Genomic DNA, 24,154 nt, shown 5'->3' on the forward strand with positions numbered 1-24,154 from the left:
GGCGGCTCTTCGGAAGAAATATACCCGAGATCGTCTCTTCTGATCCAGACGGTGAACTCCGCGTTTCCCGGTACGCTCGATGGCGCGCGCGCGCGCGCGTGAGCGAGTACGTGCAAGGCGATCGTCCTCTCCGCAAAAATGCGCATGCCGGGCAGTTAGCTATGTATACGGCGTTCCTGCTTCTCTCTCTCCCTCCCGGGTCCATCGCTCGTTCGCGCTGAGCGCGTTCACGTACCTGTCCGTAAATCATGCCTGTCGAACGACACCCGCTCGAGGTAAATAAACTTTCCTCGAGACGGAGAGGAAGGAGTATAGGAGACGGAGAAATAGGAGGAACAGGAGGACCAGGGGACGGCGATAAGCGCGAGTCCGATAAACGCGCGGCGCGATTACACCTGCGCCCGCGCAGCGATTACCAGAATTGCTTGCTTCCTTCAGATATATAAACCCGGGCGATCCCTCGATACGCTCGATTTCTATTTCCGCGCACGCATACGGAGAGGACGCACAACCGGTCAAGCGATCAGGTTGCGAGGCTCGTTCCCTCGCAACCCCGAAGAAGAAGAAGAAGTAGAAGAAGAAGTAGAAGAAGAAGAAGAAGAAGAAGAAGAAGAAGAAGAAGAAGAAGCAGCAGCAGCAGCAGCAGCAAAGCCAGCGGCGGTGGCGCGTAGAGAGACGCGCAAAAATGGAAATGCCAGGCTGTTATTCATATACAGGTTCGCTTCTTCGTCCGTGAGCCGGCCTGTAGCCGTCCTCGTGCGATGCTTTAGGCGATGGTATGTGTATCACCATGCGTGTAGCATGGCTGACCATAGACCGGCTCAGAAGTGGCCGAGACATTCGCCTCTCGACCGCGACCATGAGAGCACTCAACTCTCGACGCCCACGGCCACCGAGCGTCCGCAGTCTCGCGACGCGACCGATTCTCTGTTTCCTCCTTCTGCTCTGTGTCCTCCATAACGCACTAGCGCGAAGTGTGCCGCATGACGGGGACGACGACCGCCGGGTGGACCAAGTGCACGGCAAGATTTCGGCAACGCCGGATCTCGACGGACGAGCGGAACGGCCAGCGCCGGCGGAAGATGCAGAGGCGCAGCGAAGAAGCCTGACGGAGGACGCCTACGCCGGGCAGGAGGGCAACAAGGACGACGGTGGTGGTGTCGACGAAGGCGGAGGATACTCGACGGAGGAGCGACGCGACGTGGCAGCCGAGAAGATTCAAATCGACGTTGCCGTCGACGAAGGTAGCGTGGCGAAGAAGAGACGAAGAAACGACGTGAGCCTCGCCGGCGGTAAGTCTGTGTTGCAGGACGGCGGCGAGGGTGCGCCGCAGGACGAGGGTATTCGGCGATTCGATGCGCAGATCGTCGAGGCCGACGACGGCGAGGAACTGGGTCAGCGGAGGATCTTGGACGACGCTATCGCTGAGGACACCTCGCATCTTCGGGAAGACTCCATCGAGCGTCAGAGAGTATTGATCGATGTGAAACGCTCGCGCGTGAACGTGAAGAATGCAAACCGTCCCGACGACGACGACGACGACGACGAGGACGACGACGACGACGAGGACGACGACGGGGCGCGGCCGGAAGAGGAGAGGTACGGGAGGATCTCCGGCGGTCTTGGCGAGAAGCTCGAGGACATCGCGAGTTCGGCGGAGAAGATAGATCGGGACACGTCTGAGGAACAAGTGGGACAGGCGAAGAGTTCAGCGGCGGTCAACGTGGACGAGGCGCGGATCGAGAAGATCGACGGAGTGAGCGAGGAGGTGCGCAATGACCTCCGCAGCTTGGAGCTCAGCGACTCGGGCGACAGCGAGGAGGGGAACCCTGAAGAAGAGCGCGTCGTCGACCGAGTCGCCACGACGGAGGCTGAAACCGGGCTGAAGGGACAGGATGTGAACAGCAGGGAGCATAGGCACTTGGTCGGAACACCAGGCAAGCCCAAGTACAAGAGCTCGACCGTGTACCTGAGCGCCGAAGAGGACGGTTCGCCAGGTCGCGACCAAGAGTCGATCGTGAACGGTCAGATAAAGAAACTGATATCCATACGCGACGACGCTCTGGAGCTGGCGGGCAACGGCGTGAGAGCCGCGGAGAAGTCGGCCGAGGAGGAGGCTCTTCTCTCGGGGAAGTCGGTGGAGATCGACGTGGTCGGCGGCGAGGAAAACGAGGAGATCCGCAATCAACGCAGCAGCGACGCGAAGAACGACACGTCCGAGGAGCTCGAGCCGATGCCGTCTTCGACGACGGGGACCGGTCCTGACCGTCTGCAAAGATGGAAGGATCAGGCGGCGATGTTGCAGGAGCAGATCAGAAACCGGACGTTCCTGCAACATCTGAGGGAGCAGGCGGTCGAGGTTCTGCCCGACGTGCCGAAGTTCACGGAGAATCAGCTGTTGGAGAGCTTGCGAGGTATCTGGCAGTCGCGCGCGGGAGCGCTGTCCGACGAGACGTACTCGGCGTCCTTGAACGCGAGCGCCCTGAGCAACGTGCAACTGGCGATAATCAAGTGCGCCGAGCAGCTGATAGAGGCGAAGCAACGTCCGTCCTTCGTGGAGAACATGACGGAGTGCATACGCGGCCTCAGCGTGCTGAATTGCCTGCGCATCTTCGTTTGGCCGATCGTGATCGACAACATACCGGAGTCGGTCAGCCAGACCTTCGGCAGCTTACCGATCGAGATCGACCTGCCCGACCTGTTCCAACGACCTGTTCGGACGAAGACGACGCGAGCGGAGGACAGCGTGCACCGCGCGAGACTGCTCACGCCGGAGTCCGTCGTGTTCGCGATCCTGAGGAGCGCTCTCGACTCGAAGACCACGTACGATCAAAGCCCGACTTACATCGACTCGAGGAACGAGACCCTGAGGAGGCTGCTCACCATCGGCCAACTGCAGATCCTGCAGATGGCCGAGAAACTGTTGCCCGGCGAGGCACGTCGCGAGTACTCCGACAGGATGTTCTCGTGCGTGCGCAGGTTCGAGTACTTCAGCTGCGTCAAGTACTTCGCCTGGCCGATGGTCAGGCGGTACTATCCGGACCTGCAGGACTTCCCGGATTATCAGGCGTGGTACCCGTCCATCGCCTTTTACCCGCAGTACCCAATCGTGCCGTTCCCCAGCTTCGTGGAGACGACGGGTGAGCTGCCGGAGGTCGTGGACGCCGACGCCACGAGAATGAGGAAGCCGAAGCCGGAGGCGGTGATCGTCAACATCCTGCAAAACACTCTGAGGGAGCACGCCAAGGTGCCACCGCCGTCCGTCGCTCATAACGCCGCCGATTCTTACGTCGCCTTGCTGCCGCCGGAGCAATTGTTGTCGATCCACATGGCCGAGCAGCTACTCCCCACCTCGTATCGACCGGACTTTGTTCAGAAGACCGTCAAGTGCATTCAGGAGTTCAATTACATGACCTGCATCAAGTATTCCACCTGGCCGACGGTCAAGCAGTTCAATCCCGGTCTGCCGGATATCACCGGTTGGTTGCCAGACTGGTCGTTCCCGAGTGTCTTCGGCTCCTACCTACCGCAATTCCCAAGCTTCTCCGACATCACCTCCTTCATACCCGGCTTCGTTGGCGTCCCAGCTGGGCCGCCCAGCACCGAGCAACCGCCGCAATCTGTCGATGCCTCCGAGCAACAGCCTCCGGTCGAGCAGGGCCAGTCCGGTCGACTTCCCGGCTTGCTGTTCCGTCAACAACAGCAAGAGAGCGTCCCTCCCAAAGCGTCCAGCGAGCTGGAGAACAGGATCACCGAGATCCTCACGAGAGTGCGTAATTCCTTGAAGGCGATACCGGAGAACTCGCAGAACTTGATCATCAGCGGCAACGTCATCGTCCTGACGACCATCACCGACAAGCAAATCAACATACTCAAGTTAGCGGAGAGTATTCTCCCGCCTTCGGCTCGGGCGCCGCTCGTCACTCAGGTCTTCTCTTGCCTCCAGACGAACGATTTCATCAACTGCACCAGATACGTCGTCTGGCCTACGATGGCTCACTACGTGCCAAATTTGCCAGAGTTCCCTAGTCCGGCGCTGAATCGACAGCCACCGGAGGGTCAAGAGGGTCAAGAGCAGGCGCCGCCGAGGCGCGAGGACGCGTCGCATCGGATCAACGCGGAGGAGCAGGAGCGGCAGGAGCAGTGGGACGATTCGCAGCACGCGGCTGATCGCCCCGACGTGAAGATCATCTCCAGGACCAAGTACCCGCAGAGCAACGGCCCGGTGATCAGCGTGACCGGCACGCGGTTCGTGCCGATATTCACGGAGCATCCTGAATCGGTGATACTCAACATCCTCCGTTCGCTTCAGTTGTCCCCGCCCGACGCGCAAGGCTATCAGAGCGCCGGCAAGGTCGCTGGCGCGCAGCAGTTCGCCGAGCTGTTCAACGACCAGCAGGAACACATCCTCAGGGCCACGGAGGACCTGCTGCCCGACGCTGCCCGTCCTACCTTTGTCGAGCGGATGACCGAGTGCGTTCGCAAGAGCAGCTTCCTGGTGTGCTCGAGAGAGGTATTGTGGCCGACTTTGCTGGAGTACTTCCCTCGACTGCCCAGCTTCCCGAATTTCGGAGCGCAGCCGCAGGCGACCGACAGCGAGCCCGCGTTGCCGCAGAACCTGACGGACACGTCGCCCTTCTCGGAGACCGACGTCAAGGTCGGCCAACACGGAGACGCCAGGGTCACGATCACCGACACGAGGTTCTACCCGATCTTCACGGAGCATCCGGAGGCTGTGATCCTCAACATCCTGCGAGCCGTGCAGCACGCCACTCCGAGCCACCTGAAGCCCGTGATCAGCTCGAAGTCGCCGGAGATCGCGTCTTACTTCACGGAACAGCAGGGTAACATCGTTCAGATCGCCGAGAGCCTGCTTCCGGAGTCGGTCAGGCCGGTCTTCGTCGAGAGGATGGTCACTTGCGTCCGCGAGAGCACGTTCCTCGAGTGCACCCGGGACATCGCCTGGCCGACGATCGCCCAGTTCTTCCCACGGCTGCCGAACTTCCCGAATTTCGGCAGGCCGCAGAGCTTGCCGCGGACGAAGGTCGACCTGTCGTCCGTCCTGCTGCGAAACGCTTACTCGGCGGAGAGTCCACGGCCCGATGTTCAGGACACGCCGAAGGCGAGCGCCATGGAGAGCGTGGAGGACAAGATAGAGGCTGTGCTGAAGGAGCTGCTGAGCAAGGAGAGCGCGCCGGCGCGTCCGGACACGTCCTACCTGGACATGAAGAACCCCACGGTGGGCGACCTCTTGACCGCTCGGGAAATGAACATCGTGCAGCTGACGGAGAAAGCGATACCGGATCCCCTGCGTCGCGCTTACGTCACGAATATGCTGGAGTGCGCGAGGAGCAACAACTTCGTGACCTGCACCCAGTACATCAGCTGGCCGACCTTGAGGCAGTTCTCACCGGCTCTGCCGAGCTTCGACCAGCTGTTCGGCCAAATTCCCGGCATCAGTCAGTTTCCCGATATCACGGGACAGATACCCGCTGATATCTCTGGACAGATCCCCGGCTTCCCCGGCGGGGTGGGAAGCTACCCTTTCGCCGAGCTGCCCTCTCAGATCGCCGCCGGGATACCGGCTGGAATCCAAGCTGGGATTCCGATGATACCGGGCGGGTTTCCAGGTAGCGGCATATCAGACGCGATTCAAGCTGGCGTTCCTCAGTTTCCAGGACTCGCCGAGATACCCGGCCTGGGCGGGACTTTCGGCGGGGGTTTCCCGTTTGGAAAACGCCTGGCGAGCAGCCCACCGGGGACGAAGTTGCGGGAGCAGGCGACCATCATCCCCCACCAGCCGAGGCTCCCGCCGGACGCTGAACAGACGAGCCAGATAAGCGGAGTTTCGCTGGCTGCGGACACTCCGTCAGTAGGTGAATCAATCTGATCCGCTAAGCGCGAAGCGACTTGCGCGCTCTTCGCTCCGCTACGACTCATCGATTCACGGTCTCTTCTTGTTCCCCTTTCCCCTCTTTCAGGCGAGCCAAGAATCGTCCCCGGGTACCTTGGACAGCCGTCCGACATCCTCGTAGATATCTCCGAGGAGAAGATCCGCTTGTCCGACATCGAGCAACAACGAGGTCCGTCGCCGGAGTCCGTTCTCTCGGACGAATCGTCGAAGAAACGCGAGAGGAGACGACGCAGGAGCGCCGAGCGGTTGTCCGACTTCTACTACGAGACCGACCGAGGAGAGGCGACCGAACGGGTATCCGGGACAATGAATAATCCCGCTTTCCCGAACATCACGGAATCCGAGTTTCTTCAGCTTCTAGTTAATATCTCGCGAGCCAAGGCGGCCTCGGAGGAGGAGAAGCTCGAGGGGACCAAGACGAAGTACTTCGTGGACACGCTGAACTCCACGGTCAGGAATTCTCTCACCGCCGACCAGTACGAGATCCTGAAGATCGTCGAGGGGCTGAACGAGCACACCGTCAGTCGCGACTTCCTGTCGCAGCTGGTCCGATGCATACGCAGCTTGAGCTTCATCAGGTGCATGGGCATCTTCGTGTGGCCCGTGGTCACCAGCACCGTGCCGTCTTTGCTTGGCTTACCGTCCTTGCCCTCGATCCCCGGTCTTGGTCTCCTCGGCAGGTCGACCGAGTCCGAGTCCGAGCAGATGGAGAACTTCTTCGGCATGTCCGTGGGCGACTTTGAGGAAGAACTGTTGGCGAGGAAGGAATCGGTTGAGAATACCCTCCTGGATTGGTACGAGAGACTGATGAAGGATAAGTTTCAGACGAACATCGGCTTCCTGAGGGTGAACGGCTACGGGAACGGCGAGGTGGGCATCAGTTTCAGCGGCTTTCGCGAAGGCAGAGCCACTAAGATCAAGGACAACAAGAATCTGCCGAGTATCCTGACGATCATCAGCGACATCATGGAGGAGGTGCTCGATCAGCGGCCGGACAACGAGAAGCTCAAGAAGGACAAGGAGAAGCGAGAGCGGAGCCTCGACGACATGCAGGAGGCGGACATCCAGCTCCTCCGAGACAGCGACGAGTACGCCGATATTAAGCGCTCCATGAACGACGATCAGATCATCACCATGTTCTTGGACAAGATCAAGGCCAACGCGAGCGATTACGCCGACGGCGACGTCACTCAATACCTGAGCATGGAGGACGCTTACAATGCCTTCGGCGTGCTCTTCGGCACTCGGCTGAACGATAAGTTTGCCAGTCGACTGAAAGCCTTCACCGACGAGCATCACCTGAGGAGCATGAACAGAGAGGAGACTCCCGGAGAGGACCGCACGGAGGAACCCAGCGCGGAGGGATCGAAGGCGACACCCTCGAAAGAAGAGAAGACATCCCACGACCTCGAGAAGGAGCCCACGGAGGGTGGTGAAGAGGAGCGCAAGCGCGAGCATCGCGCGAAGAGCGAATTCTTCAAGTCTTTCTTGGGCAAGTACTCGGACAAATACGCGAGGGACGTCGCCGCGGAGAAGTATGACAATACCGAGCACGACAACAAGTTCAAGGATACCGCCGCCGGGTCGTCGTCTGCCCACAAGGACACGTGCTCGGAATTGAGGCTGCAGCTGCCGAGTCTGCGGGAGGACGTGATATCCCGGAAGATCACGAGCACGGTGATCCAACTCGGCAGAGCGATGAAGCTGAAGATGAGCAACATGATGCCCGGGATTGGCTTCGTCATATCCTTCCTCATCCAGACCGCGTTGGCTCACGCGAGGGCGGCCGCGTCCATGGCCGGGATGATCAGCAACATGGCCCTCGCGTCAGCCGTGTTCGGCATGCTCCGGCAGAGTCTGTTCGGCTCGGACAACCCGAAAGTCAAGTACGTCTACGACAACGACAAAACCGCTCCCGGTATCACCTGGCCGCAGCATCAGGACACCTATTATCATAGGAAATAGCGCCGACCCGCCCGATCAGGCCCATTTATCACGCTGTATTAAAATCTCAGGCACATGCTATATAAACGCCTCGTTAAGAGTATTAAGAAAAAAAATATATATATATATATACGCGCACACACACACACACACACACGTCTTCGTCGCGCGTGCACTCGCAAACCCGAGTGTGTTATTTTGACGCGTACAAGCTGAAGCTTCCTTTACGCGTATCTTGTCGTCTGAAATCACGTCGTTGTTGAAACGCGTTAAGTGAAATATCGAAATGCATCAAATGACGTGATTTCAGACACGACAAGAAACGCGTGAAGAAAGCTTCGGCTTATACGTGTCAAAATAACACACTCGGGCTTTGCGGTGTGTCGACTCTCCTCGAGGCATAGCAGCGACATATCGAGTTGTATTGGGTCAGCTTTAACTTTTCTCTCGTTCTCTTTTCCTTATTTGCGCTTTTTGCTCTTTTTGTGTTTTACGCGTCGCGTCGCGCTCGCGAAATGTCGCGGAGATCATTCCGAAGTGTTTACCGCGCGACGCGCGATTCTCGGGAGGATTCAGCGCCCGCTGAAGGATACGGAGAACCGATCGGAAAAAGCAAAACTAGTTTCCCGGACGCGTTTCTCGTTGCGTTTCGCACGAGATGAAATCTCGCGCGGTTTAACGCTCGTCAGCCACGCGGCCCTTTTATGCGCAGGATGTGCATTATCCTCTCCCTTTCCCTAAGTTTAGGATAGACAATTTTAGAGCCTGAAGAAACGGTGTTCTCGGTGGATGGTTGTGGAAACGCTCCCTCGCATCTCGATCGCGTGATAGAATAAACACACACACGCCATATTCGTAGCAGATATTTATTTCGTTCATTGTTATGGGGATTTTTTCCATATTTCTCTTCCCTTTTTAAGGTGGCGGCTGACACTTCGTATCTTCTTAAGGGTCATATTAATATTAGCACGGCATTAAACGATCGTGCGTCGAGCACGATCGTATCGCAATATAAATATCGAATTATCAGCATATAGATCTTAAGGCAGTCATGCTCTCTGACGATGTCTGATTAATGTCTGATTGAAAATAAATGATGTGTACTCTCACGCATGTATCCGCTACTGTATCCCACCGTATACCATCCCCGTCATCAATTGATACGTCATATCGCTCGACTTATCTGTTTTTCACTCTCGCTCTCTCTCTCTCTCTCTCTCTCTCTCTCGCTCTCTCTTTCTTTCTTCCTACGCTATGTACGCTGCCATTGCTATTATTAACGCATAACCCGCGAAAAGCGCAAATGCTGAATCAGCTGATAACAATTAAGCGAGGCGTGATTAAGCGAATTCTCGAGCGCAGCAAGGGCGTCAAAAGTTAAATATTGATTCTACCGTCTCTCTTTCACCCTCTCCTCTAGTCTAAAACATTTATTCCTGCAGTCCTGAATAAGGAATAAATGCGATAAACGCGAGTTCCTTTGTCTCACTTTGATGAGCGACGAGAAAAACGCAGATACGTCAGACCGGATGAAAAAAAAATGGCGAAGCCTCGCGTCTCGATTGCACTCGAAATCGGTGAACTGCAAGACGAGACGCTTGCACTCTTCCAAATGCCTGCAATATTCTATATCGAAAGTACCGGCGCTACAACTTTCAAGAACCTTGAACAGTCAGGTTCGAACGGTCGAGAATAGATCTGAGATTATTCCGGACTACCAGCGTCGAAGGTCTCCTTCGTGCATCTCCTCTTTCCTCTCCTCCTTTTCTTTTCGCCTGCAGTTCTACGGCAGTTGCGCGCGCGCGCGCTAAAAAAGGTGTACCTGGCCGCAACAAGAGCACAAAGGAGATAGCCGCCAAGATCCAGGGGGAAGGTACATGCGCGATCTCTGCCGGTGGGACGTCGAGGGTACTGAGAAAGCAACAGAAAGCATAAGAGAGAGAGAGAGAGAGAGAGAGAGAGAGAGAGAGAGAGAGAGAGAGATGGAAAAAAGTTCATATATATTATTTACATTGCGTGACCCGCACGGAGTGATCACATGTTAAATGTTATTGTTCGTTTCTCGCGGCGATCAGCCGCGTTCGATATCGGCTATCACGTGTTCTGTTGATGGACAACGTCCTTAAAATACACGACGATATTACTGGTGTGTATTGTTATAAATAACATACCGTGAAACAAAGATCTTTGGAATTTAATGATCCTCGAGCGGTCTAACTGTGTACACATCTATTTCGTCGAGTATTACTTCTTCGTATTTCTTAGGCAACATGAAGTAACTGTAGTAATTCGAGTTGTCCAAGTAGTACCTGCAACAATCGTTATATTCAGCGCGGTATCTTACGAGTTTCTTTTTCTCGCTGCTCCATGATAAGAGCGAGATATTGTTTCTATCCCTTTCTCTTTACCATTTCTCCGATTGATCGCAAGGAACGTCATCATCATCCGTGCACATTCCTATTCTCTGATCGAACAATGTTTTGTGGGGGCATAATATCGGAATTCTCTCACCCTGTGGAGTGCAGACGTGAAAAACCGTGCAGCTGAAATCTATATCCGCGTAAAAACCGCTCGGTCTGCCGTCGCAGGAGAAACTAAAGGTTACACCCTTGAAGATCTTCGCATTTATCGTCCTAGCATCGTTCATACGATGTCTCTTAGCATCTTTGTCCTCCTGCGCACAGAATTACCGTCTGTAATTTTTACTTTTACTTTTCGATCACAAGATATGTACATGTGAGTACAACTTGCTAAAGATATCTCGTTGAATTCAGGAAGAAACAAATTCTCACCACCATATGATTTCGACTCATCCCCATCGTGCCTGCGTGTGACAAAAAGGCGTTTAATAAGGCGAATTAATTAAAATTACAAAATACATTGAGTACGAACGTAACGGAATCGCGTAACGAATTTTCTGTACTCACTCAGAAATAATAATGAAAAAGTCAATAGCAAGCACTTCATATTTCTGTCGTATGACCGCGCAGTTTTTTAAAACAATAAAAACGTTCGGATATTCGGATTGCTTGAAATTGAGTCTAATATTATCAAATATTGTCGCTGCTTCGCTCAACGGATAATGCAACGATGTATTGCGAGGTCTACGAGCTCTTTGTCGAAACTGAGCGACTCGAGGAGTTTCGTGATACTTAATAACCGTGTAATGCCTGAAAAAGTGTGTTGTTCTTTCTTGTCATCGCTTAAACGACGGTTAAATCGTCACATCCTGCCGCTCCTGACGAGAGAGACGCTCCCGAAACGTCCGGAGAGCTCTCTTTTCCAAAGACAAAATAATAACAATGTATTTCTGAAAAAGCTAAGAGAGACAAAAATATACATTTATGTACTAATCTTTGCAAAAGAAACAATGAAAGAAAATAATACAGATCTTCGACGCAAATGCTCGATGAAATTGTCCCGTTGCAAGTAAAAATCATTTCGCAACATTTGCGGAAACACTTTTACATATTTAAACTTTTCATCCGAGAATATTTACCCAGAAAATTTGTCCGTACGCCAACAGATGTCAGCCTCGTGCCTTGAGCCGTCGGATTCGTAATCGGTCGAGTACCGAGGCAAGTATCCGAATGTACTTTCACTAACACCGACCAATCCCGAGCTGCCGTTCGTTCGTGGCAAACTTTCTTCTACGCTCGAGACCTTTGTCAGGAACGTATCGCTGTGCGTCGATACGAGAGCGTTGCACATGCTATTATTATGTAATTAATTTTTGTAATTATTTATACACTGTTGCGCAATGGAACGAAAGCGTGAAAAGCCACGCGAAACGAAGAGATATCATAGATAGTTTCCTACATAATTTTCGGAGGTCAAACGTCCGTGGTTTTCAACTTTTATTATGAGAAAAAGGACAAAAACTGTAAACAAAAAAAGATATACGTATAAATATAAAATTAGACAGACTGAGAAGAAATTGTATTAAAATTGAACAAATATTGCGACTGTGAATATACATTTATTCAAATTAAGCGACTAATTTTCACAATGAAATACAGAGGTTCTCTGAATGTAAACTTTTTTCTTGAATTTTAGAAAATAATTGTTTAATTTAAATAAATATATTCACAGTCGTACAAGTTCGAGCAAATATTTGTTTAATTTTAATACAATCTTTGCTCAGTGTACGTGAAATTGTTTCTATAAACATTCACTTCTTTCAAGGCAAACAATTTTGCTACACGCTTTTCACGCCGTCTATTTGCACGTTTATCCGGGAGCTTTAACAAGGTCGCCAATGTGACCAATCCACCGTGACTTTGAAGGTGCGATCGCGTTTTATCAAAGCGCGCGCTGGCCGCGCGCGATGGCGACTCGGTGGCAAAAGGTAGGATGTCCGCGAAAGGACAGCGCGTATCAACTGCCAATGAGGGAGGCCTTACTTACTCACTTCTGAGGCTGCCTTTCTCTTTGCCTCCGAGCCTCGGCTCAGTTTTCACGGCAGCTTCTCCCAGGAACCACCATGCAGAATGTCCTGAAGACACGCGCGGCGAAACACTCGTGTGCTCGTTAATCCGCTCTTCTCCTGCGTTCTTTTCGCCTGTTCGCTGTACGTTGCGAAGGGAGAAAAAGAGAAAGAAAGAAAGAAAGAAAGAAAGAAAGAAAGAAAGAAAGAAAGAAGAAAAGGACGAGCCGCTCGTCCTGGCGAACATGTAACCTCGAGGATACCATCGCATCCTTGACGAAGACTCGCGACGACGGCTTGTTTGACTTGGCGCTTTGAGAATTTTCGCTCAAAGTACGAGACACGAGATACCGCGAGTATATCATCTCCGTGAGAGTAGAGCGGCAGGCTTTCTCGCACGTGACACGTTAAAATCGCTCGACAAACGCTCGTGGGAGATGCTGCTCCTCCTCTGTGGACGCGTCTAACATCCATCATCTGACGTCGGAGCAACAACACAGGTATGAACGCGAACGCTTTCGCACGTGAAGCGCTCTTTGCATGCAGTGAGTCATTGTGCGCGGAGAGGCTCATTAGTTTTGCGTGACATCCTCAAATTCAAAACGGTGCGACGCGAGCTCTCTCGGCGAGCCACTCTCGGCTGCGAGAGTGTCCACGTGCGTGTCAGATGCGTCATCATCTCGGCTTGTCGTCGGCCTGAACGCCTGGCCTTAACGCGCGCACAGACAACATTGTGTCTCTACGTCTGTCGCTCGACACAACTGTCGTCGATGCTGCAGCTGGCTCGTCGTCGAGTCAGCTCCGAGTGCGCTCCTCGGTTTTCCTTTCCGCTATTCGTCACGAATCCTTGCAATTTTCCGAACTTTCTGCGAGACCGAATCACTCGCACTCGCGTCTACTCCTCTGCTGCTGCTGAGATTGGAATTTCTTTCACATCATCTCGATCGACTTTTCAGCTGCCGATCTCGCGACATTCCGCGAAATGGTTTACACGTTACGCTGTAGAAACGCTGATGAAAACGCGTTGCGAGTGTGAATCTCTCCACGTACGAGATCCGCTCGCGCCGTTCCCACCGAGGCCGAGAAACGAGGCGCCAGATCCCACGCTAAGAAAACGTGTCGCGTCGCGAATAGAAGACGATTAGACCAGAAGGAAGAATGCGGGCAGAGGATGTCCGTACGACCTGGTTTCCGCAAGGACGACCGGTGAAACGAAGATATCCTCAGTCCGCCATGTCGAAGAGGTGCATGGAAAAGCGCATCTCACTGCCTCTCTCTCTCTCTCTCTTCCTCTCCCTCTCCCTCTCTCTCTCTCTCTCTCACTCTCTCTCTCTCTCACTCTCTCTCTCTCTCTCTGTCTCTCTCTCTCTCTCCGTGGTTCTACGAGAGTGGCCGCTGTAATGGAATTTAATTTTAGTACTTAACCGGTAATATACGATGCCGGATAATACGATATCCCTTCTCGTATTAGGTAGTCGTTGCGTTTTTACGTAAGCAAGCCCGTTGCCCTCGCCACGCCATAACAATAGCTCTAATTGATAGATACTCGGAAAGTAGACCGTGGCGCGAGTTCTTTTTCCCCCGACTCGTTCTTGCCGCTCGCGAGCGGCGGAAGTCGCGCTCGTCTTCTCGCGTCTTCTTCTGAAGCCTCTATAACCCCCTTCGTTAATCGTCGCTCGCCGAGTGCTCGTACAAGTATTTACGCGCCGACAAGTGGCAAGTAAAGGTCGCTCGATCAAGTCGCCATCCAGGTACGCGAGACACCCGTCCACATGTGTGATAAATATCCCGAGTACCACCACCGGTGCGTTACGTCAGCGGCGTACATACATACGCACGCATTTTTGTTCCCGGCTCCGATACGAGTTTAGAGTCACGAGAAACCAGCGTGATTCGGTCCAGTGGTTATTTCCTTGGTGTTACGGAGGGAGCGAGAGAGGCAGGGAGGGAGAGAGAGAGAGCGAGAGAGAGCGAGAGAGAGAGAGAGAGAGAGAGAGAGAGACATTTCGACGTGAAATAAGTGAAAGGCGCGCGCGTATTATTTTCCCGGCGTATCGTTTTGCTCGCCGACATTATCAGCTCATCGCTCTCAGGTTCGGAGATGAGCGGAGACAGACTTTTCCAGCTGCCGCGCGTAATTCCGCATGTAAAATGTATGATTCGCGCTCGAGATGAAAGCATCCGCGGCGACGCTGATAACAATCGGCGAGTCCTCGTGCGAAGCACGGCCAGCACGAGAGAGATATGTCGCGGATAGAGCGCCTCTGTGCTCATCGGCAAATTATTATATCGCGAAGGCGCGTTGCGTCAACCTCGCGCACAAAACTGGATCACCGTGCCTTTCTTTTTACCTACCTCGCTCGCTAGGTTCTGCTAGGGCCGTGTAATAAGCCACGGCATTCTCTATTTCTCAGATCAGTGGGTCCCACGATCGCTTTAATTGCACGTCGCCCGTCAATTGCGGGAGGCTCCGCCACGGCGGCGGTGGCGCCCGATTAGCGGACTCCGTTGCCCCGTTGTCGTTACATCGAAATTGCAAGTTGACAGCCCTCCGCGCACCGCTGCGCAATCGTTAATTATCGCGACGTTATCGCGCGCGAAAATCTTCTCTTCGGGGAAGGCATAAATATGCATCGAGCCGATTAGAAAGAAAGAGCAATCGCGATCGAGGCCACGAGTCGAGGCGCGGAGAATAAATTCGATCGATTAACGAGACGGCGATAAAATATGCCGTTTCAAGGCCAAACGGGGGTGCTCTTCGAATCCACCCACTCACCGTGTCATCCGTATTTAAACGACGGATGATGATCTCCGCGTGTCCGCGTAAGCGGGTCGGTCGTTACGCGCGAAGACGCCAACGCGTTTGCCAGGCGCGCACGAACGAGTGTTTTTCGAGAAGGAAAGAAGAAACAGAGAGAGAAAAGGAAAGGTAGAGAGAAAAAGAAAATCAGTCGGTTTGCAACGCCGAGAGCAGCGTCGCTCGGCGCCAACCGTTAATTTTCTATCGGAGTTTCATGCACGGTTACGCAGCTGGCCCATCGTCCACGCGGCGGCGGCGGCGAACACGACGAGGAGAACGGGGATCGGTCGACGACGAATTGCGCGATTACGTTTCCGTATGGACAAACGCGCCGCTTTTTCGCAATTCCGCAACGGTTGCAACGCCGGCCAAAGTCGTTCGACGGGCGCGCGCTCGCGACTTACAATTCACTCGAGGCTCCCGCGCGAGCTGTCCCTACGGTAGTCGGTAATTTGCGACGTAACGAAATAAGTGCCGTGTAAAATCGCGCGCTTTCTTCCTCCCGGGGGGATCGCGTGAGAGATACCGTTCCTGCTCCGGCACGGCAGCGAGCGAATTAATTATGCGGCCGGGGATGGCGGAACGAGGCTGGCTGCGTCGTTCGCGAAATCTTGATTTCTCGCGTGGTCGTCGTCGTCGTCGTCGTCGTCGTCGTCGTCGTCGTCGTCGCTGCGTAGATGCGTAGGTCGCGGCGAGGAAGGCCGGCCCGAAAAGAGCAAGGTGCGCCTCTTCCTCTCGCCAGCAAGGACGCGTTTGGGCTGTCGCGATAATCATCGCGGCGGTTAGTCACCTCGGCCGATCTCGCGGGATCTCGGAAATTCGCGTGGGATAGTAAGCGGCGGAGATCGGATCGCGAATTTAACGACGACGTAATCGCCCGCTTTGCTCGAACGCGGTCCGAGGAAGTGGATAAATACAGGGAGGTCTTGGGCGGAGCAGGAAGAAGAGAGAGAGAGAGAGAGAAGGGCTGTTCGACGACGACCCCGGCTGCTGAAGGAGAGAAAAAGAAGGAGAGAGAGAGAGAGAGATATCGCCATCGCGCTATTGTTTCGAATCAAATCCCGAATTGATCAGGCACGCACAAGGCGCATGCGCGTTCGGTAATCGGCGGATCGATCTATTGCGCACGCGTTTAGGGTAGAGGGAGTTCACGGGACGAAGACTTTCTCACATTTCGCACGATACGACGCGCCGATGCGCCACTTGCATCACAGACTGACTAATCAAGGCGCTCATCCGAAATGTAATTACCGGCCTGTATCTCAGCCGCCGGCCGAGGGAAAGATCGTTATTAATCCCTCCGTCCAACAACACGATGCGAACGCGAGGCTGGCGCTCGACTCGACTCGACTCGACGAATTCGTCGAGCGAATTCGTCGATCGACCAGCTCCGCCGCCAAGGGAAAGTCTAAATTATATCCGTCGTACGTACGCATCTTCTAATCCAACCTCTGACGGTCCTTGTCGAATTTACAGCGCGTCTCGCTCGTTAGCACTTTCAATTACCGCACGTTACGTTGGTGAGATTATAATTAAGGTGCGTGCAATTTTTCGCGCTTGTCAAGGCAGAAATTCAGCGAGTTTCTCTTTCCCCTCCCGACGTAGAATAGCTGTCGAAATGTTATCGCCGCTGTTGCTGTTCGGCATAGCCCTGTCCGTCATGGGTGGCTACGTGCCGCCGGGGCCGCGATTCAGGTGTCCCAAAGACACGATCTACATCTACCCCTGCACTTGCCTACGGGGTAGCGACAGGGGTCTGTACGTCCGCTGCGAGAACACGAATCTGGCCAGTCTCAGCCTTGCCTTCGTGAATCTGGGAAACGAGGGCATGCCGATCGAGGAACTGGTTCTGTACAAGTGTAATATAGGTGAGTCTTGCGATTTGATTTTTTCGTCGTCGTCGGAGAAACGGAGGGAAAATTAATGGGAAAAGAATGAAAAATGCAAAGGAGAGAAACGCGCGCGCGAGAGCTACATTCTCGTGGGAGCTGACGAAATAGTCCGAGTCTGAGCCGAGTAATTTCGCTTTTTTTTCTACTTCACTGTGTGTGTGTGTGTGTGTGTGCTTTCTCGCTTTTCGCAAATGCGCAGTGCGATTTTACGGACCCGCCCTGTATCCCCTGGACGTGCGGGTGCTGAAGTTGATCGACACGCCGCTCCGGCTGATCGAGGAGCACAGCTTCCTCGGCGTGAACCGAACCCTCCAGGAGCTGCACGTGATAAACAGCAATCTGGAGAAATTCCCGCGCGAGGCACTGCAGGTCCTCGGTAATCTCAGCCTGCTGAGCATCGCCGGCCACCGGATATCTACTTTGCCGGGCAATAGCTTCGGTGAAAGCGCGGCGGCGGCCAAGCTGGAAAAATTGGAGATCAGCAACGGTAATCATCCGTTTCGAGATACATCGCGTTCGAGAAAAAGATACCCCGACAAAAAATACCGTTTCATCCCGCCTGCCCGTAATCCCGGCGGTCAGGAGAGAGAGAGAGAGAGAGAGAGAGAGCGACGTGATTTCACTTAGTTTCAGTGCACAGTTACACAGTGCAAAGATAGCATCGGGATTAAGAGAAGAAGATATTGTAAAAAGTATATCGAATTTTCCGTTTTTTTCATAAGGCTACGAAAGATATTACAAAATTTTCAATCGATATTCTCTGCAGTCTCTGACCGACCGTTATATCTTTCAGGCACGTTATCCTCTTTGCCTGTTGAGGCACTGACGCCGTTGAAGAAACTCAAAACGCTCGATTTGCACGGCAACAAAATAAAAGACCTGAAGAGGAATCAGTTCAAAGGCCTGAGAGACACCGAGTTTTTGGACCTCTCTCACAATTCGATTGACAAATTAGACCCGTCCCATCTGGCGGATCTCACGAAGATGGGATGGTGCAACATGTCGCACAACGCTATCGCCGACCTGAAGAGGTTGGCGATATACTCGAATAAAAGAAACGGAAGAAAATACCGATTACTATCGAGACGATTGCGGATATATGGATATCTGAGGATACTTTTCGTTTTAGAGGAACCTTCGCCCGAAACTCCGTCTTGAAGGTACTGAACCTGAGCCACAACAAGATCAGGAAGTTGGACTCGAACACCTTCCGCGGCATGCGCTTCCTCAGACGATTGTATCTGAGCGACAACCAGATTAACGACGTGGGACGCGGAACCTTCGGCTCCGTTACCAGAATCGGCACCATCGACCTCGCGCGAAATTTCATCAAGAAGGTCGACTTCCAGATGTTCAACCAGTTGCAATTTGCCGAGGTGCGTCATTCAAAAAGATCTGCCTGTAACGCTGTAACTCCTCTTTTCCCCGCTTATTCTCTTGGATCGTAACACGATCCATCGATTGATCTCGTCATTAGCTCCTGGACGTCTCGGAGAATTTCGTGACGGTCGTGGAGAAACTGGCGTTCAAGGATCTCTACCTGGCGAAGGTGAATCTCTCTCACAATGAGATCTCGAAAATCGAGCCGGGCGCCTTTGAGAATTGCGCGAACATTACGTCGTTGGATCTCAGTTACAACAAGCTGGAAAATATCTCCAAGTATTCCTTCGACAGCGCGACGTACGCCACCGAGTTGCAACTGAGTTACAATCTTTTCACATCTCTGAATCAGGTGAGCGCGCTTTCCATGCGCGAACATATCGGGTGACAATGCTCGAATCGAATGACGCTGTGATAATTCGCGTATATATATATAGGCGTTTCAAGTTTCTCTCTCTCTCTCTCTCTCTCTCTCTCTCGTTGTTCTTCGACAGATCCCGCTGCACAATATGACGGGCATGAAGGTTCTGAACGCGTCGCACAATCTGATACATTCGGTCCCGCGACAGACCTTTCCAAAACTGTACGAGCTCCACACGATCGACCTGTCGTACAACAACCTGTCCGAGATTCACAACGCCGTGTTCCAGACGCTCTTCAGCCTACGGTTTCTCAATTTGTCACATAATTCTCTGGAGAAGATCAAACCGTCAACCTTCGGGCCGCTACCGACGCTTCTCGAGCTGGACATGAGCTACAATCAGTTGAACGACATCGCGCGCGGTAGTCTCACTCGATTGGCCAGTTGCAGGTGCGTGCGAAATCAGTCCGTTGAGAGGTGCGCCATGCGTGAGGTGTGTAACGCGATGAATCAATAATCAACGCTAAATCCAATTGCAGGAGTCTAACCGTGAGGGACAACCGGCTGACCAAGATATTCCAGTTGCCGATCTCGTTGGGCCAATTGGATTTTTCGGAGAACCTGCTGGAAGAAATCCCGAGCACGGACGTGTGGCCCACGATGAACGCGCTGCTCGCGCTGGACTTGTCGCGAAACCGGCTGGCCGATAATCTGCAAGAGGGTAGCTTCGAAAACCTGCTGACCCTGAGAACCTTAGACTTGCGAGCGAACAACATCACGAGACCACCTTGGCAAGCGCTGAGCAGCCTCAGCAGTCTGCAGTATCTCTATCTGCAAGTAAGACGAGAACGTGGGATGATCTTCCAGAGACTGGACAATCACCACGCGATATTTCAGGACAACCACTTGACGAGACTGGAGAAGGCCGCGTTCGGTCGCTTGCCGATAGTGTTCGAGTTGAATTTGGCCAACAACAAAATCAACAACGTGACGAGCCGCGCGTTCGAGGGTCTGCTGCAGCTGCTGACGTTGAACCTGACAAACAACAACATCAGCCACATACCGAACGGAGCGTTTCAGGGCTTGGTGTCGTTGAGGACTCTCGACCTGTCGTACAACAAACTGGAGAAACTGGACAACAAGACGCACGGTCTGCTCGACGACTGTCTGTCCCTGGAGAGGCTGAACCTCAGCCACAACAAGATCTCCTTCATCACGCGAAAGACTCTGCCGAACGATCCGTGGATCCCTTACAGGTTGAAGGAGGTTGACCTGTCTTACAACACAATGCCGGTGGTCACCTTCGATCTCATCGCCGGCGCCAAGAAGATTCAGTACTTGAATTTCAGTCACAATAACATCAATGAGATCAGGAGATGTGAGTAACACGAGGAGTAAAGGGTGTTGCTTTTAATAGCGAGCACCATATTCAATCGGGTATAAAAGAACGCAACAACTCACTTCTCATCGCTGGGCAGCAGCTTTAAAGAGAACATTGCCTCCCTTTTCCAGATGTAATCGGGAATTTAACGGCTTTGCAGACGCTGGATTTGTCGTACAATGACATAAGCGACATCTCCGATCGAGACGTCTTTCTGCCGCCGTCAAATTTGACTGACCTGCACCTGAGCAACAATCGCCTGAGTTACGTGCCGCTCGACAAGATCCTGCCGTTACCGAATCTCAAAGTCCTCGATCTGGAGGAGAACGAGATCAGCGTGTTCGACGAGAAGTACATGAAGATCATTCAGAACGGCACGGTGCTGAGATACGTCGGTAATACGGAGGAATTGAACAGTCGGAATCAAACGACGGGCGATCTACGAACACGCGCTTAGTTAGATCGTTGACCGAGGAAAACCTCATTACCCGGGATTATATCTGTTTATATTATACTGTTTGTATTTATATCGAATTGTATAAAATAATTTGTTTAAAATATGCCCGACGAAACTGTTCAGTTCTTGTAAGCAAATATCTTGATTGATTGACGGTTTGTTCGTATAACGTAATACTATTGTTATAGCAACCAAAGAGCTTTAACTGTATGAATTTTGTTAAAAATACTATAATTTTTTCTTATATAATAATAATAATAATAATAATAATAGAAAATCTAAATTTTAGTGCAGAGAAAGACGAAATAGTATCCACTGGGCATTATTTTAGTTTGTGTAAAATAATATTTCGTTATTATGTAATTTTTATGTAATTGAGTGATCTACTCCATCACACAATGCTCAAGTACATTCTTTTCTCGAAGGGAATCCGATGCACTGCGATTGCCACGCGCGGCCTCTGAAGAGGTGGCTGAACGCGCAAACGCAGCTTCCGGCGGAGTGGTCGAACGTGATGTGCGACAGTCCCAATTATCTCGCGGACAAACCCATCTCGAGGATCACGGAGGATCTCATGAACTGCGGGGAGAGAGATATCCAAGAGGAGCCCGAGCTGGACATCACACCGGACGTGAAATATCGAGATATCGAATAGTACGTGATTTTCAGTCAGGTCTATTTCATCTCGCTATTTGCACGGAAACCTAGGAACTAGGAAAAATGTATCGTTGCGTGAACCAAAATTTTGTCTGAACAACAAAATAATTTGTTTAAAATATGCCCGACAAAACTGTTCAGTTCTTGTAAGCAAATATCTTGATCGATTGACGGTTTGTTCGTATAACGTAATATTATTGTTATAGCAACCAAAGAGCTTTAACTGTATGAATTTTGTTAAAAATACTATAATTTTTTCTTATATAATAATAATAATAATAACAATAATAATAATAATAGAAAATCTAAATTTTAGTGCAGAGAAAGACGAAATAGTATCCACTGGGCATTATTTTAGTTTATGTAAAATAATATTTCGTTATTATGTAATTTTTACGGACAAAATAACTAAAATGCTTAATCTTTATATATAAAGTCTAAGAACAAAATCATTTGGTCCAGAGAACAAAGCAGAGAAGTATATTTATAGTTGGGACAACTAAATATTTTGTTGTACAAAGCAAGATATTTGGTTGCTATTGAAAAATGCCTCAACTGAACAGTTTTGTTAGAGATACTAAATTTTCTTTCCCAGTGTAAGGACTTTTCCTCTCAGTAAGATTTCGAAAGTCGTAAATAACGATTCTCTGCCCTTCAGCGACACCGACGACAACAGCTGGAAGGCGACGTGGTACGTGACTACGCGCGAGGACATCGGTGACTTCTACGTGGTGGTCCGCGAGTTCGGCAGCAGCAAGTCCACCGTCGAGAAAGACGTCGTCTACAGTGAGAGATCCTTCAAGATCCACGACCTCAAGGAGTCGAGCACAAAGTACGAGCTATGCGTGTTGGCGCGCGATTCCGAGGGTAACGTCAAGCACTTCCGGAACTCGCAGTGTCAGATCCTGAATCACCACAGCTCCGGCTCGCCCCTCGGCCTCGCGGCGAGCCTGTACTTTGCGATGGCCGCCGCTTCCTTCTGCATTCTCACATGAGACTTCGTTAGCGCTCGCCGCGAGAGTAACATTCGCAGCGCATCAGCGGGTCATTCCACGTCCGGAAGGTGGGATGTGTTACGCACGATGAAGGGAGAACAGCGACACTTCGCGTGTCGCTAGCCGATTAATCAATTTCGCCGATCGTTCCGCTATTGTATCGCATGCTTCAGGTCGCGTTGAGGCGCGAGAAAAGCGACAATTGTGTTAAGTAAATTAATATATTCCCCGAGACGTGCGCGTTGTACATAGGTCACGACGGGTCAGCCCGTTTGAACGTAGAGACGTTGAACGTCGTGTATTTATTTTTGTAAAATACATACCCCGTCCACACACACAAGCTCCTCTCTTCATTACTCTTACCTTTTTTTCTCTCGACGAACTCAACATTGGAAGAAACGTAGCTGCGAAAACGCGCCTGATGGCCGCGCTGCAACGAGATCTCTATCGACGATCCATCATCGAGGGAGCGTAGGGAGGATCGTCGGCGATCAGTAGGCGATGTTATCGCCCCCGATAATGAGCGGTTAATTCCACGAGATTAATTCGCCACCGCGCCGTGCAGCGGCCTCGCCGGCCTACGACTAATAAAGTGCTCGCGACATGCGCTGAAAAAAGTTCTCAAGGAAGTCCACGGTCTCCCGGGCTTCGTGTGTAGTAAGATTATTTCATTATCCCGCGAACGCCCGCGTAATTAGTATCCACGATTAAGTGCATCTCGTCGTTCTGGCGAAGAGAAAACAGGGAGACAGATGGTGGAAGGGGGCGGAGGAGAGAGAGAGAGTCTTCTCTCTAATGAGGGCGAGGAACGATGGAAGCCGCTGTTTCCGCAAAAGGGCATGCCGTCGCGGATTTATTAGCGTCATCGGCGACGCGATGATTGCGCTCGCTCGATTCGACGACGGCGCTTTTCATTTCGCCGTTTCGTTTCGTTAATTATCCGCACTTCGTTAACGCCGTCGCGCGATAGACAATTACCGGTTATCCCGGCGCACACGCACACACGCTTATCCGCGCGGCCACGATACCCGGCAGAGGAAGAGACAATGCCCTCACGCGCGCGCGTACACGCCGGCGAGTGGCAAGATCCGAGTCCGGCGGATTAACGGGAATTTAAATTATGCGACGCACGGCGCACTTGATTAATATTGCTTCGGTTGGTGTACCAGAAAAGAGAGAGGGAGAGAGAGAGAGAGGGAGAGAGAGAGAGAGAGGGAGAGAGAGAGAGAGAGAGAGGGAGAGAGAGAGAGAGAGAGAGAGAGAGAGAGAGAGAGAGAGAGAGAGAGAGACAGAGAGAGAGAGAGAGAGAGAGAAAAGAACAATGGAGGCTGCACACACACGGCTGGCCGTTCTGCTCCGTGGCCTCTGGCCCCTTCGATCGGGATTAACGTCATTTTAACGTTTAATTAGCGCCCGTGGTCGTCGGCGAGAACGACGCCTGGTGGCTGACGTGAGCGGGTGAAACGAGCGATGAGCGATCGTTCCTCCAGATTTCGCGCGTATTAACTCCGCACATTTGCGTGCCAAGCGTAAAATCATATCCGCCGTATTAGTTTTGCTTCGCACGATAAGTATCGCGAGGCGATCACCGAAAGCTGGAATTACGGATTCGACGGCGACGCGCGAGACTCGCTACAGTCTCTCCGTCTCTCTCTCTCTCTCTCTCTCTCTCTCTCTCTCTCTCTCCGTTGCCTGCCCACGAGTTACGGAGACTTCAATGCGCGGTGATATCGACGCCTGGTTACGAAATATCCCGCCGGACACTTTCACCCGAAGCCCAATAATGGCGCTGGCAGAAGAAGTACCGTTCACGAGCGCGGGCACGGGGGTGTCTGAAAACAGTGCCACGACGACGGCACCGCTGCCGAAGATGTGCCCGCGAGGCAGAGACATCCGCTTGCCCGGGCCTCGCCAGGGCCCTCGTGGGCCCGGGCAAATTTACACTTG

At 52.4% G+C, this 24,154-nt stretch overlaps 3 protein-coding genes across 4 annotated transcripts; 2 read left to right on the top strand and 1 right to left on the bottom strand.

Moving 5' to 3' along the window:
- The first annotated feature begins 248 nt into the window (after positions 1-248).
- On the top strand, positions 249-9,495 carry LOC109504445 (uncharacterized). The gene is made up of 3 exons (XM_025297319.1): positions 249-275; positions 749-5,876; positions 5,982-9,495. Exons 1-3 carry the CDS (start codon positions 249-251, stop codon positions 7,877-7,879), a joined length of 7,053 nt encoding a protein of 2,350 aa, XP_025153104.1. The 3' UTR covers positions 7,880-9,495.
- Positions 8,714-10,991, bottom strand: LOC105189590 (uncharacterized). Its single transcript, XM_011151814.3, has 5 exons — positions 10,786-10,991; positions 10,651-10,682; positions 10,267-10,532; positions 10,030-10,167; positions 8,714-9,769 (listed from the first exon to the last, which is right to left on the bottom strand). Exons 1-4 carry the CDS (start codon positions 10,823-10,825, stop codon positions 10,053-10,055), a joined length of 453 nt encoding a protein of 150 aa, XP_011150116.1. The 5' UTR covers positions 10,826-10,991; the 3' UTR covers positions 8,714-9,769; positions 10,030-10,052.
- Positions 10,992-12,333: 1,342 nt separating this feature from the next.
- Positions 12,334-22,701, top strand: conv (insulin like growth factor binding protein acid labile subunit convoluted). Of its 2 annotated transcripts, none has more exons than XM_019844400.2 (12): positions 12,334-12,784; positions 16,695-16,952; positions 17,176-17,463; positions 17,770-18,007; positions 18,106-18,352; positions 18,454-18,708; positions 18,851-19,167; positions 19,257-19,554; positions 19,615-20,095; positions 20,230-20,493; positions 20,981-21,209; positions 21,871-22,701. In XM_019844400.2, exons 2-12 carry the CDS (start codon positions 16,703-16,705, stop codon positions 22,205-22,207), a joined length of 3,204 nt encoding a protein of 1,067 aa, XP_019699959.1. In that variant the 5' UTR covers positions 12,334-12,784; positions 16,695-16,702; the 3' UTR covers positions 22,208-22,701. The 2 variants fall into 2 exon arrangements, with proteins under 2 accessions (XP_019699959.1, XP_011150118.1); XM_011151816.3 differs by having other exon boundaries at positions 16,690-16,952; positions 21,871-22,700.
- Positions 22,702-24,154: the final 1,453 nt, after the last annotated feature.

This window comes from Harpegnathos saltator, unplaced genomic scaffold (genome assembly GCF_003227715.2).
Source record: "Harpegnathos saltator strain DR-91 unplaced genomic scaffold, Hsal_v8.6 scaffold174, whole genome shotgun sequence".
Classification (NCBI taxonomy): Eukaryota; Metazoa; Arthropoda; class Insecta; order Hymenoptera; family Formicidae; genus Harpegnathos; species Harpegnathos saltator.